General features: G+C 45.8%; 1 protein-coding gene across 6 annotated transcripts in view; it reads left to right on the top strand.

Annotated features, from left to right (window-relative positions):
• LOC142161533 (E1A-binding protein p400-like) overlaps positions 1-15,466 on the top strand; it is a 109,831-nt gene that overhangs the window by 36,028 nt on the left and 58,337 nt on the right. For all 6 annotated transcript variants that reach the window (XM_075217252.1, XM_075217276.1, XM_075217268.1 and 3 more), the window contains exons 19-20: positions 8,362-8,528; positions 8,627-8,793. In XM_075217252.1, the coding sequence (XP_075073353.1) occupies positions 8,362-8,528; positions 8,627-8,793 (334 nt within the window). The remainder of the gene's footprint in view (positions 1-8,361; positions 8,529-8,626; positions 8,794-15,466) is intronic.

The following is a 15,466-nucleotide window of genomic DNA, read 5'->3' as shown; positions in this document are numbered from 1 at the left end:
AAAAATAATCCTTATAATAAATGGCTATCCAGTGTGATCACCACAAATGTAAAATGCTTCAAGCATCTGCAAGAAAACACTTCTTTTGTAACAATTGTGTATGAGTTCTAAATGTGCCCTGTGATTGTTGGTAGTGGTGGTTTGATTTAATAACAGTGCAGGGAGGGTTGGCAGACAATGGCATAAGTGAAGAAGAGGAGAGCTATTCCAAGGGTTTGCTAGTGGTATAGTAAGTGCAAAGGAGGCAGTATTAATGATCTTGTCAGTGCAATGGAGGCTGGCCATATGTTCAACAAAGTGATCTGAGAATGGGACCAGTGCAAGGTAGAAGGCAGACAATGGAATCAATGCAAGAACCATTAAAGTATTGCTAGAGCTGGAATAAGGCTCCGGGGGGCCCAGGGCACTTAAGACAGGGGGGTTATCATTTATGACAAATACACAGGCAAAACTGTGTGCACTAATTTTATGTGCACGCAGCTCTGCCTTCACGAGCAGTACAGTGTAAAGCGGGACATACCTCCCAACTGTCCTTGCAGTCAGAAAAAATCCTGAATAAACAAGACTGTCGCCCAAATTCTGGGATGTCGCACCTGATTCAGGATGGTTGGCAGACTTCCCTGTTCTCTCTTGCCTATTCTTGTGACTTTCATCACCTATGCCTGCTAGATCAGTTGCTGCTTGTCTGGATCCTGGAATGTTAGAGGCCCTATTTGGGAAAAAAAAATGGGTACATGAAATTCAAAAAACTCCAACCATCCCCGCAGCATTTTATCAATAGCACTTACAGAGGGTTTAATTTACAGGGGGATCCAGCACCTCCTGCCAGGACAGTCTATCTGCATTGCGGTTTGCCTTTTCTCTATCCTCCTTTGAGGGACCCCATGGACATTGGGGTATAGAGTAGGGACAGGGTGAACTGGCACTTTAAACTACTGTTTAACTAAGCCTTAGCTCCTCCCCCTCTATACCCCACTTCCTGCTAGCCTCAGTTTAGTTTAATTGCCTGGTGAAAGGGCTGTGTTTGGCCTGTGTTTGGGCTGAGTAGCAGCCCCATTCTGTTGTTTTTTTTTTTTTTTTTTTTGTTTTTTTAAATGCTATTCGGAGACTTGTGTCTCCCGTTCCTGACAGCCGGCGGCTCACTGAGCTGCATATGCTGCTGTCAGTCACCGCTCGCATGCACTCACCGGCTGCTGTTGTGGTGGCAGCAGGTAATTGTGCCCTCTCCCAGCACAATGCTGGGACAGGGGGAATAGTAAATCGCAGTATGTCCTCTAAGTTAGGCTGCCTCTTACTAGGGGCAGTCATTAAAAGAAAAAAAAAGAATATTTTTAGCTTGGCGGACTGGGTGAGGCTAGGGTCACTAAGATAGTAAGCCATGCTAGGCACTGGATTGGTTGAGGGGGTTGTCCTGTTGGAAGCTTGCCAAACCAGTGCTGGGCCCTGGGGGAGAGGTGTGTTCCTCTATTGCACTTCCTCCTTGGTGGTCTCTTACTCCTTTGTGTGCAGACATCACAACAGGCAGCTATTTTACAGCTCCAGCTTCTCCCCTTTTCTGTCCTGAGTCCTGTGAGGTAAAGGGTTGGGAGTTGTTGTTTTCCAAGGTTTTGTCTTTTATTCTATGAGGCTGTTTGGCTGTATTGCAGGCTCACTTTCTACTTTAGATTTGTGTGCTGCTTGTCATCTATACTGTGTTTTGTTCACTGTTTATTACACTGTTATCTGTGTGTTTTGTCCCATCTGTTAACATGTCAGATAGGGGAAATTCCATGCGGGTTACGGCTGGTGTTACTTCTATGTTGAGTTTCACCTGTGCTGCCTGTAATGTTAAGTTACCGTCTGGACAGTCAGGCGTGCAGGCTCTGTGCGCAGCCTGTCAATCTTCAGATAGCACACCGTTTGAAACAGCAGCTGCTGGTTCAGATTCGGCGGAACCTGACTGGGCTCTGTTTCTTTCCAATACTGTGACTGAACTTGCCCAGTTGGTGCGTGCTCAGGCTACGGCCGCTCCGTCTTCTAATCCCAATTCTACTGTGAAAAATAAGATGGGTTCTGGTTCGCTAAGTCAGGCTTTGGCTACTTCTGCATCGGCGGAGTCTGTAGAACCACCTTGGGTACGGGGACTTGCATCCTCAGTACAAGGTTTGGTTTTGGTCTCTTCCTCTTTAGAGCGGATGTTGCAATCTGCTACACCGTCTTCCTCACGTAAGCGCAAGAGGGTGGCCGTACCCCTGCAGGGAAATGAGTCAGATTCTGACTGTTCTTCCCAGGTGGAGGGTGAATTAGCGGTGGATTCTGACATGGGTGCTCCTTCTGTGGTGGAGGAGGTTCATTCTGATCATCAGAGTGTGGAGGAATTAATACAAGCTGTGCGTCAGGTACTTGATCTTCCTGAGGAGGAGGTTCCTGATGCTACAGAGGCTTCTCTTTTTGCGCGCCGGAGAAAGAAATCTTTATCTTTCTCGCTTCTTGGAGAGGCCGAGTAGGGAAGCGTGCAGTGCGATGTGTATATCTGCACCAGGTCCAGGAAATGGCTGCCGACTGCTGAAGCCCGGCAAAACTGTAGATGAAGGGGGAAGTTCTGCCCCCAGACTTCCTCCATAATAGCCGCCCCCATGCGCCGCCGAACAGCCTATTTATATAGTATGGCTGTCGGTTGGCGCTAAACGCTACAGGTATAATATATTGGTGCCCAGACCTGTATCTGTCTCTGCGGTCGCCTCCTGTGGATTGCGATCGTGACCTGTGCCCCCTACTCCTTGCTTAAGGGGTAGATGCTGGTAATTCAGTCAGGGCGGGAGGAGAGGCTATTAACTGCTTCACTCCCGGCCGTCCTGTGATCCTTTAGTCATGTCCTGCCGATATGGCAGGCTAAATGTAAGGACTCTTTAGCTCATTCTGTCTAGGGACAGCATGTCGGCATCTGTGCAAGGGGTGTGCAAGGAAGGCTGCTGCTCCCCCTCTGCAGGGGCCCAGAGTGGAGGTAGCCGACAGGCTATTCGCTCTCCTGGGTTTTTTGAGGTCCCTGCGCTGCACCTGAAAAAGAAGGGAATAAAATAAAAACAGGAAAACTAAAACTAACTAAAGTATAGGCAGGAGCCTATACCAAAGTGAACCATCTCCTAGACACTTAACAAAAACTGAGGTCTGAGCTGGAGAGGAGGGGCATAGTTGGGGAGAAGTGTGAGGAACAAAGAAGTTGATAAGTAATCCAATCCCTCCTCACTTCTGGAGTGATTATTCCTGTGCCAGATTCTCAAAAAGTTTTGGTTTTTATGCCAACCTTTTTCTTGTGACAAAACCAGGTGGCTCATTCAGGCCCATTCTGAGTGCCCAAGTTCAAGATGGAGTCTTTGCGCTTGGTCATTTACAGCATAGAACAGGGAGAGTTCATGGTGGCTCTAGGCATTCTTGATGTCTAATCTCCATGTTCCTATCTGGGAGAATCATCAGTCCCTCTTGAGGTTTGCGGTTCGATTAGAGCACTTCCAGTTTCAGGCTCTTCCCTTTGTTCTGGCCACGGCCCCGCGTATCTTCACAAAGATCATGGCGGTTATGGCTGTTCTGCTAAGGTCCAAGGGGATTACAATCATCCCTTACCTAGACATCACAACATTTCCAGAATTTCATAGAGAAGTGTAAATATTGTTGGCTTTGCAATGCATGTAAATCCATGTTTGTATAAACACATGACATCCTGATTCTAAAAATAGCTCAGACTTCGAAGCGGGCTGACTTACCCTTTGAGGCTTGTATTGAAAAATTGTTCTTCTGATTTCATCTGAACTGATCACTGGTACCTTTAACCAGTGTAAGAGCAAATAAACATCACTTGCTTCAAAGACCTGCTTGAAAATATCTTCCATGCTGAAAATTCTGTGACCTACAGATTAGACCCAAAATTACTCGCTGCGTCAGTTACCTTGAAGAAACCCGGTACTGGATGCCGGTAAGGAGTCCAGTGGTGGCAGCATTTGTAAGCCCCTACTACTGCGGCAACAGGGCGCATTTGAGATAACGAATGGGAACGGTGGCAAAGTAAGCCCAGCCGGTTCCCAGCAGCAGCAGACAGGTTGGCATAGGCGGTCCATTCAGTCACAGACCCTATTGTTATCTAGGTTTACAACGTCTGGCTTTAACGGCGTGGCTGTTGAAGCCATAATCATGCGAGCTAAGGGTTTTCCCCGATCGTATGGTGCAAACCATACTTTGAGCTCGTAAACCGGGTTCAGCAAAGATCTATCATCAAGTCTGGAAATTGGTGTGAAGAGAAGGGGTATCTTACCTCTTCTTTTCGCTTGTCCAGGTTACTTAGGTTCTTGCAGGACGGATTAGATGCAGGTTTGCACCTTAGTTCTCTTAAAGGTCAGGTGTCAGCCCTTTCGGTCTTCTTTTAAAGAAGACTCGCAGTCATACCTGATATGCACACTTTCATTCAGGGCGGGCTCCATGTACAACCTCCATATGTTCCTCCGGTAGTATGGGATTTAGATTTAGATTTGGTGTTGAATGCTTTACAGCATCTGCCTTTTGAACCCTTGAATACAATGGTATTCAAATTTATGACCTGGAAGATGGTCTTCTTTTTGGCCATATCTATGGCAAGAAGAGTTTCAGAGCTTGCTGCTTTATTTTGTAAGTCTAAACAGAAGTTTAAAGTTCCAGCTCGCCCTGTCTCTACTCTATACCCCTATGTCCCCGGTGTCCCCCAATGGACTAAGAGAAACGGGATTTGCGTAAGTACAAAAATCCCATTTCCTTGTTTGAGGATAATGTAAAAATCATAAATTTGATTTGTGAGGCTTAATTGCCATTTCCCCAAATTGTGATCAATCATCAGTAACCTGTTGACCATATAAATAGGACTGAAGATATTTCACATCCTTCACATTAGCCAAACACTGCTCCTCAGTCATGGCATATCTCGCCACCTAGTTTCCTGTCCATCAGGCCCTTCCCAGCAGCGTATTGCTCAGAGTCTGCACTGTGGTGCCTCAGTCTGCACGATAAACTCCTTAAAATTTGATACCACTAGCACTGGTGCCCTCGCCATGGTCTCTTTCAATGACTGAAAAATTCGCACACTAACTGGTGTCAAGTCCACTACCTTGGGAAGTGTTGTTCTAGGTGAGATCTGTTGGAGGCTTGGCTATGGTACTAAAGTTGGGGACCACCTATCGGTAGTACCCTGCTGTTCTTAAGAATGCTAGCATCTGTCCCTGGGTCTCAGGAGGCATAAGGTCCCTTGGTGCCTTATGCCTCCTGAGCTGCAATGAACTCATTTTGAAATAGAACAAGTCTCGCCTGCAGCTGATTAGTCTGTCAGTCTCGAAGCGTTTGTCAGTCACTCCTTTGGTGGTTGAGGGGTGACAACATCGACATGAGTCTCCCATTTGCCTATTCTCATGGTTGCCCATGAGAGAGGCTGGCTAGCCTCTAAGCAACTCATTACCGGGTGAGTTACGTTCCACCAGCCTTTAAAATTCTTCTTTGTGAGTACCTTTTGGGCGGCACGGGATTCTACATGTTTAAATACTTTTCATCCAGTGATGCTAGCTTTGGGCAAGAGGTGCTGTTCATACCCTCCTTTAGGAACAGCTTTAGGGCATTCCCAGTGTCTCCAGTGTTCCCTTATAAGATGAATGAGAAAATTGGATTTTAGTATTTGCATTACATCCTTTACTTTAAATCCATGGGGGACACTGGACAACCCTCCCTTTACGATCTTATTCTTGTTTCCTTTGTTAGTTTTTCCTGTTTTGCTGTAATGTTCTTTTTATAATTGCAAAATTTTCTTTTCTGCTCCTCTCCCTCCTCTTTTTTTTTTTATACTCCCTATGGGGCTTTTTTTTTTTTTTTTTATATAATTTTTTATTTTCAGTGGTCAATCAAGAAAATACAGACAGCAAAACGATAACATTGTGTAGCATACACAGTAAAATCACTACAGTTATTGTGGTGTATCGCATATTAGGAAACCTTTAGACAAAAATGACCGGTTTTTACATTTTTAAAGAGTAATATAAAATGGGTGTAGGAACAAAAGGGTTGTGGGGGAGGGGTGAGGGGGTAGGACCACAAAGATAAGCACTGTAAGTATTTAGAGGATAACTAGGGTGTGTTGAGCCTATAGCAGAGGGGGAGATATGTGTCGGGAAGAGTTAGGGTCATCGCACATGGGTCAGGTCGGAGGACGCGGAGCGTTGAGGGGGGAAGGTGAGTTCCACGGCTAGCCATGGAGCCCAGACTTGACTGAAGACGTGGCCTCTATCGTGGAGGTAGTACGCAATCTCCTTCATAGCGGCCACGTGCCAAATCTGCTTCTTGAGAGCCAAAAGGGATGGAGATGAGGTCTTTTTCCAATTAAGGGCTATGAGTGATTTGGCTGCTGTCAGGATGTGGGCAGTTAATTTCTTGTAGAGTTTGTCCAGGTCTTGGGGAGGGTAACATAAAAGAAATATCCAGGGATCTTTCGGGATGGGGGCTTCAAAAAGGGTATTTAGAAAACCATGGACTGAATCCCAGAAGGTGGTGATAATCGGGCAAGACCACCAAATATGAAACATCGTACCCCTTTGGCCACAGTCCCGCCAACAGCAGGGTGAGGAAGAGGGAAACATTGTATGGAGTCTTGTGGGAGTGTAATACCAACGGTAATAAATTTTGTAAGAGGTTTCCTTGAGTTTAGTTGATATAGAGCATTTAGCTATCCCCAGTCTCATGTCCTCCCAAGCCTCTTCATCCGGGGGAGGACCAAGGTCCTTTTCCCACTCGTCTTTATGAGGGTTTGTAGAGGGAAGGGCAGAAGTGAGAAGAATGCTATATATTTGAGAAATCATGCCCTTGTCCGAGGGATGTTTTCTACAAAGAGAATCAAACGAAGTAAGGTCCCTAAGAACATAGGTTGGTGGCAGGGATCGCAAGAAATTATTAGTTTGGAAGAATTCAAAGGGGCTGAGGATTTGGGACGGGGATTGGGGTTGGAGATCCGCTAGCGAAAGCCAGCGGCCCTGTTTGGAAAAATCTACTGGAAATTTAAGCCCTGCACGAGACCAGTTATGGTGGATCGTAGAGGCAGATCCGGGAGGGAACACCGGGTTATGCCAGATGGGGGTTAAAGGAGATATTGCAGTTGAAAGTTTTAGTTTGAAGGAGTTGGAGTCCCAGAGCATAGCATCAAATTTGATAGAAGGCAGTCCTCTAACAGCAGGGGGGCGACGGGCGGGAGATACGCCCCAGAGAGAGGAGAGATCGGGCAGGGTTAGATGGGCCGATTCTATATCAAGCCATGCAGTGGAGCCAGAGGGAGTGTAGGAGGCAACGATTTGCGAAAGGTGGGATGCCAAATAGTATAATTTGATGTCGGGAAGGCCTCTTCCTCCTCCAGGGATTGGTCGTTTTAAGATATTGGATGAGACTCTAGGAAGTCTATGGTTCCAAATAAAGCGGGTGAGTGCCTTCTGGATGTTGGCAAGGAAAGAGGCAGGGACAGCTACCGGAAGGGTTTGGAAGAGGTACAGCCATTTTGGGAGTATGTTCATTTTGACAGCTATGATCCTGCCCAGCCATGAAATAATAAGGCGGTTCCAGGAGGTCAGGTCTGATTGCGTCTTGGAGAAAAGGGGTAGGAAATTCTCACGAAAGAGGAGGTCATAGCGAGAAGTGAGGAAAACCCCCAGCTATTTGATCTTCCTGCTCTGCCATTTGAAATTAAAGTTAGCCCGGAGGAGCTCGGTATCCCGAGGAGAAACGTGAAGCAGCATGGCCTCTGACTTGGTGTAGTTTATCTTATAGCCCGAAACATCGCTGTAGTTCTGAAGGATGGCATATAGCTTGGGCAAAGAGATCCCCGGTTGGGTAAGCGATAGGAGGATATCGTCTGCAAAGAGTGAGATTTTGGAGTTTGTATTACCCACCTTGACCCCCTGTATGCTAGGATTAGACCCAATTTGGGAAGCCAGAGGTTCAATTATCAGAGGGGAAAGGGGGCAACCTATGGGGCTTTTTTAATAAAACAAAACAAAAAACAGAAAAAAAATAACACCTGAGGCTATGAGCAGCCAATAGGGGGTATAGAGGGGGTGGAGTGGGAGCATTTTGCCTGTAAATTTTAAGTACCCAATGTCCTATCACCACACTCTATACCCTAGTGTCACCCATGGATTCAGAGAAAAGGATTTGACATTGGTCACATAAACAAATTTTTCATACTTGTATACCTTTTGATTTGCTACTATGTATGCTATGTTTTATTAAAGCAGAACAAGTTAGCTTTACTGATTTTATTGTATTTCCTTTCAAATGTGCAGGTTAACTGCTCTGCATATTTACAACTCTTTGTTTTGTATTTTGTTTTTTCAGAACACAGACTTGTTCCTATTTAATTTACTTGGAATAGAAAATAAAATGACTCGTTATGAAGCTCAATTCCTTCCTAAGCACAAAGTAACTAGAAAACTGGTTCAAGAGATTTATAGCAACCCTGATCCTGCACCTCGGCCCAACCGGGTGAAAATTAAACCCAGCAGGTAATTGACTTTTGATATTTCCAACTGCCAACTGGTTTTCTTGGTTCTACTTCTTGCCAACTAAGTATCTATTTTTATTCCACCTTGTGATCTTGTAGATTGTTTGAGCCAGTTCTCTATGGTCAGAAACCTGAAGGGCGTTTAGTTGCTTTCCCAAGTGCACCAGCAACACGTGTAGTGACAACTACTACAGCCACAGTGACACAGCAGGGACAAGTTAAAAGGTCACCAGTCACCACACCTGCTGTGCCTCAAGGGACTAAAGGTAACCTTTCTTTTAAGCTACTCTTGCTACCTGCACACTATATATTCTGCCAATCTGGTCTTGCAGGTGGAGTACTGTTAAAAGTGTACCTATGCAGTGTTATAAAATTTAACATTAATAAATCAGCAATCAGTATAAAAATTGTGAGCAGAAATTCTTATGATACTGATTTCATATGATCCTTCAGAGCCTGGGTGGGTAATAAAATCTTACTACTGACAATGCCACCATTTCAGTAGTACAGAGCTGGCTTTTGTCAGAATGTTGGCTGCTTGTGTTCTCAATATTCATAGCTGCCCAGAAAATAGTTAATTTTTATGCTGCGCTATTGAAGAAAATATACAGTTGTAGCGCAAAGTAAATGTAACATATTTTTAAAATGTTTTGTCTGTTCAAATAATCTGCTAAATATAATGGGCACTTGTGTATAGGTGATAGGTGCTACATTTATAAGAAAGAGAAAAAAAACAACTTTCATACAGACGGCACCCATAAAACTGTTATTTAAATGGGCACAGTTAATTTTTAAGGCAAGTAGACCAAATTTCATCTCCCATAAAGCTACCAGAAGGTCATGCTTTAAAGTACACTAGAAGTGTAGTTTTACACTAGTTGTGTAAAAGCATTTTGAGCGAGAAAATACTGCAGTGTCAAAAAGCATTGAGTGATTAAACTGCTTCATTAATTCTTTGTTTTATTATTTGTGGCTGAAATTTTTTATTATTGATAATCTGCCCTACTTTTTAGACTTAATTACATATTGACATTTGCAATGGTTTTTTTTTTTTTTTATAATATGTAACATTTTTAACATCCCGCATATACAGCGCATTCATTTTTTTATCCCTTTAAAGTGCATTTGATATGTGCTTGGGTGCATTTACAAATGAGTTCTGTCTACATATTTTAATATACAACTGTGACAAAAAAGGAAGTTTTATGTTTTTAAGCTTATTAACTACATCCCATTGTGTTTACATTGCTCTCCCATTCGGATGAATGTACATTTTCAACTTTCAAAGCCGTTTCAACACATGTAAAAACACAAATATACTTTCTCATTTGGCGCAATGATTTTAATTTCTTATCTATTTACATGTCCTTAACGTGTGTTATAAACGCATATCAGAGCAATGCCAATGTATGCGTAGCCTTAAGCTTTAGAGATTTTCCAGATAGCTCTAACTACATAAACCCTGACAGTTAATCACCAGTGCGATATGAGGCTTTGACAAACTTGAATCTATTTTAATCTGGCATATTATTGGGTGACACTGCAACAATGGGGTATAGTGGGTGGTCCTGCAGTAAGGGGCACTTCAATCTGAAAATGTTGAGAGGACAGCTCCACCCCTATGCCCCTCCCAGAGGGAACCATCCTTGGCCTGTTTAAGTGCCCTTTGGAGTTGGGCATGCTTTTAGGATTTTTTATTGCAACTTTTTTTGGGGGGGCTAAAAGATGGCTCCTCAGGAGTGGATACCCTACGGGCATCCTCTACTCTGGGTCCTTGAGCTGCGATGAGTATCCTACTTGCTTACCTCACCCCCAACATTCTGGAGCAGTCCTGCTCTCAGCATGAAGGTGATGCTGTCGGGTCCCCGCTGTTCTGCTGTGCAGAGAACAACTCGGCCGGTGGAAAGGCAGCCACAGCAGATCTCTGTTGGATCGGAGAGTACAGCTGCGCTCACTCTGGTGGGGCTATACATGCAGCGGGTGACATGGGTGGAACTTCTTGTTCCTTGTGCTGGTGAATAGGAAAGGGGGGGCTCTCTATTCTCTCCCCTTGGTGGGCTTCCTCAACAGAGACGCCATTGTCTCTCCAGCCTGTAGTGTCCCCTGCTGGTCGTGTCCTGTTGGTAACAATTTCTCACTTGTATAGGCCATTTAACTGTTTTTCACGCATCTTTCTATCATGTTACATCTTGTGTAGTTCAAGTATGTGTGAGAACGGCCACTTATATATCTAATTTTATGTTTCCATATAGGTGTCAGGGACCAGTTTGTCTGTATTTCACAACTTCTTTGTTACTGGAAGAATGTTAATTTCTGTTCTTTCTTTGGTAATTTGTGTAATTTAGGTTTACTGTTGTGGCTGAGAAAGGGACTTCCAAGACTAAAGGGTCTGCTGGATAATTTGTGCTGCATTATACCTGTGCAATAAGTAGTGCTTTTTTGCCTTGTCGCCAGTCGGACCCAGATGCCCTGTGTGCAACGTGTGAGGTGGAGTTTCGTTTACAACGGTTGCCTGTGGCTGCACCAGTGGCTATGGAAGAACTGGCTTGGCTTAAGTCTCTGGCGACGTCCATTGCCGAACTCACTTGGATAATGTCTCACCGAGGGGTTGGTTGCCCTTCTCGTTCTTTTACTGCGCTACACATTTCACCTTCGCAGCCAGTACTGTTCACTAGTGGTGTGTCTTAGGCTGAAGCTGGTTTTGCGTTCTCTCTCTGATCCACCCAGGGTCTAGCTTAGAGCCTCTTCCTCCTTAGGTACCCCCCCAAAGGATGACGAGTAAACGCCATGTTCCAGACACAGTTCAGACAATTCTTTCGGATTCTGACCTCCCTCCTTTCTTAGGGAGTCTGATGATGAGGGTTCTTACAGTATTAAAGATTCTTCTGCTGCTCAGCATGAAAGACCTAGCTTTGGGGGTTTGGCAAACTTTAGGGTTTGCGGATCCTGAGGTTTCAGACTCTGCTGGCTTTCTCCCTTTTTAAACTGCAGAAGAAACAGGTGATCTGTTTCCATCCGTCTCCTCAGCTTTTGGAGTTTCTGAGACTTGGCAGAAGCCTGTCCAAAATTTTCATATACTGGAAAAATTGAAATACCTTTACCACATGCTATTAGAGCTGTCTGAAAAATAGGAGAATTCTCCCATGGTGGATCTTGCTTGAGTCAGCGGAACACATTGAGGCTTCGAATTTTTAGGTCAAGCGTCTTTGGATGCAGTATCTGTTAATGCCAAACACTGTGCTCATTATAACGCTCAGGCCAGTCCTTATGGCTCTGCTCTTGGCCAGGAGATGTTGGCTCTAAGTGTACACTAGAGCAGGGTTTCCCAAACCCAGTCCTCAGGCCTCCCCAACAGTGCAGGTTTTCCATATCTCCTTACTGGAGTACAGGTGTATTATTGACTGACACATTGTAACAGATCCACAGGTGGTCCTAATTATCTCACATGTAATCCGGAAAACCTGCACTGTTGGGGAGCCCTGAGGACTGGGTTGGGAAACCCTGCACTAGAGTCTTTACCTTTTGATGGGGTGACTCTTTTTGGATCCCAGCTGGATCAGATCATTCAAGTGGCCACGGGTGGTAAGAGCTCTTTTTTGCCTGACTTGCAACACTAAATCTAAACAACCAAGTTTTCTGTCCTTTCATCCCTTCAATAGGTCAAGGGGGTTACTGCCAGGGGGCAGTCCACTTCCTTTAGGGAGTAGGTTTATGTAAGGGGTGGGAATCTGCCAGTCACAATATTAATATGGTAGGGATTCATCTTGTGCTGTTTCAGAATCAGTGGCAGGCCTCAACCTCCTCATCCGGGTTCGAGGGGGTTATCATTCATTATTATGTTATCGATCTTGTGCATTTCCGTTGTTGCAGATTCTTCACCACGGGTCTGCCATCCTGCAGTCGCTGGTGCAAGTTGCTCTCGGAGTCAATCCAGAGAACTATGGTTTCGGGTGTGATTATTACGGTTCCACCTCTGGAAAGGGGTGTGGGGTTTTGCCCCAACCTCTTTCTGGTTCCGAAGTCATATGGCTTATTCAATCCGATCCTGAACCTTAATACCCTCAAGAAACTGGTTCAGGTTCTGGGCTTCAAGATGGAGTCGCTGCAGTCCATTATAGCGGGCATGGAACAGAGGGAGTTCCTTGCTCTTCAGGACAAGAAAGAAGCTTATTTCCATGTCCCCCCACCTGTGAGGGGTGTCAATGTCTTCTTCGGTTTGTGGTCTGCAAGGCCCACTATCAGTTCTGGGTTTTGCCCTATGGTCTAGCTACCGCCCCACGGGTTTTCACCTGCATTCTCAGCGTGTAACTATTGTTTCTTATCTAGATGGCTTGTTAAAGGCTCAATCACATTATGTTCTTCTACACCATCTTGACCTTTGATGACCTTTCTGGAAGCACACTGTAAGATCCTCCATCTAACCAAGTGTTCCTTAATTCAATGCAAGAATCAGTTCTCTTGGACTCGACAACGACACAAGGTGTCATCGGGTGTTTCTTCTGTTGGACAAGGTTCTCTCGGTTCTATCCATGACCAGTTCCCTTCTGGCCAGGTGGGAGGTGTCCCTTCTCCTCTACATGAAGCTGCTTGGTACCATGGTATCCATGTTTGAAGTGGCATCCATCGCCCAGTTTCATTCTCGGACGCTTGAGTGAGCTTCTCCGGAAGTGGATCAAATCTCCCCTTCATCTGGACAAGCGGTTCATCTGGTCCCTCATGTGGTGGATGACCAGATTGCATCCAAGGGTCGGGTTTTCCAGTTGTAGGAGTGGACCTTGGTTTCTACAGACACGAGTTTGTCCGAGTGGGGCGCGGTTGACAGTGCTCTATGTTTCTAGGGCCTCTGAAACCTCCAGGAGGCGCTGCTGCCCATCAATGTGCTGGCCTTTCGATTGTATCTTAATTGTTGGATCAGTTTGACTATTCTGTTGTGTTATGTTCAGTCGGCTAGGCTAGTTCTGCTGGGCTTGAAAGCTCTGGGCTATCGGTGCTTTGTGAAAATGTGTCGCAGTGTTTCGGTCGAACAGCCGTGTTGGGGTGCTATCTGGTCGTCTGTCCACACTTTTTCCAAATTCTACAAGTTGCAGGGCTTTGCATCACGGGATACTAGATTTGTGTGCAAGGTTTCACATGCAGTCGTTTCAGAGCAATCCCTGCCTTAGGGGCAGCTTTGGAATGTCCCCAATGTCGCAGTGTCCGCTAGTGGTACACTAATGAAAAGATGATTTCTCTTTCCTACCATTGGGGGGACACTGCAAGGCATTGGGGTATAGTAGGTGGAACTAGGAGTTTAGGCACGTTTATTTGTTTTTCCCTCCCATACTATGCTCCTCCTCTCCTATAGCCTCAGTTTTTCTTAGGTGCCTAGGAGATAGGTCACGTTGGCATAGGCAACTGCCTATACTTGTATTAGTGTTAGGATTTTCACTTTTTTATTTTCATTTCCTTTTAGGTACAGCGCGGGGATCTAGACTCAGAGGGGTGAATAGCCTGTCGGCGCCATTCACGCTGGGTCCCTGTGAAGGTAAGCAGAAGCTGGTCTCACTTACCTGTACCCTTTGCTGGCAGTCCTCCCCTTGTAATGAGCAGCGAAGGCTACATTTTTCCTCTCTGTGCCATTAGGACTTTAGGTTCCCTATTTAGGATCGGTCAATAGACCGCAGGCACAGAGCTGTAGTCAGTCCTCCGCCCCCAGGCGAGTGTATAGCAGAGGTAGGGGCTCCACTAGGTGTGGAACCTTGAGACCTGGTGACAAGCCTGCTGCTTGAGTCTTCAAACCCCCCCCCCAAGGAATTCTGTGGTGGGGGCACATGGTCTTCGTTTCCAGAGCCAGTGGTGGACTTCCACCACAGACGTTTGGACACGAGGAATTGTGTCCCGGGGCTATATCATAGACCTGGTCCAGCTCCCTCAATGGAGGTTCTTCACCACGGCAATACCCCTTTGTCCCCTCAGACACATTGTTCCCGTTCCAATGCAGGAGAGAGTTCAGGGGCTTTACTCCAGCTTCTTCCTGATTCCAAAACAGGACGGATCTCTACTTTCAATTTTAAATCTGCAGTTTCTCAACAAGCAGGTAAAACCTCAGACGTTCCGAATGGAGTCCCTTCGGACTGTCATCGCCGGAATGGAACAAGGAGAGTTCCTGGCCTCCATAGACATCTAGGATGCCTACCTACATGTCCCAATATGAATGGGACACCATTGTCTCCTTTGCTTCGCAGTAGGGAACTTCCTACTTTCAGTTCAAGGCCCTTCCTTTCGGCCTAGCGACCGCCCCCCGGGTGTTCACCAAGATCATGGCGATCATGGCAGGGCTGCTGCGTCAGAAGGGAGTCACGATGGTTCCTTACATGGACAACCTTCTTCTGAAGGCGCTGTCAGCGTTGCTTTTAACTCATCACATCCAGATCACAATGCAGTTTCTGGAAGCACACGGGTGGGTCCTAAATTTACCCAAGTCTTCTCTCATTCTGCAACAGCATATGCGATTCCTGGGCCTCTTGTTCGATTTAGTGACTGAGAGTATACCGGAAAACAAAATTCTTACCCTCTTACGCAAGACCAAGACCCTTCTAAGGCAGAAATAAGTCTCTCCTCAGTTGCATGAATCTCCTGGGGACAATGTTGTCAGTGTTCGAAGAGGTGCCGTTCGCACAGTTATCTCGTCCACTTCAACGGGAAATCCTTCAGAAATGGTCAGGTTCTCGTGCATTTAGACAGACCGTTCATCTGCCTATCCAATCTCACTCGCCTTTCCCTCACCTGGTGGCTGTCCAAACAAAATCTGGAAAATGGGCAGTCCTTCCGAGCCTGGACATGGACCTTAGTCACGACAGATGCAAGTCTGTGGAGAGGGTGGGGGGGTAGGGGGGAGAGACCGGGTCTCTGGTCTCCCCCAGGAGACCACTCTCCCAATCGGCGTCCTAGAACTCAGAA

This window comes from Mixophyes fleayi, chromosome 1, assembly GCF_038048845.1.
Source record: "Mixophyes fleayi isolate aMixFle1 chromosome 1, aMixFle1.hap1, whole genome shotgun sequence".
NCBI lineage: Eukaryota > Metazoa > Chordata > Amphibia > Anura > Limnodynastidae > Mixophyes > Mixophyes fleayi.
The sequence above is the reverse complement of the archived record's forward strand: the minus strand, read 5'-3'. Positions and strand labels throughout refer to the sequence as shown.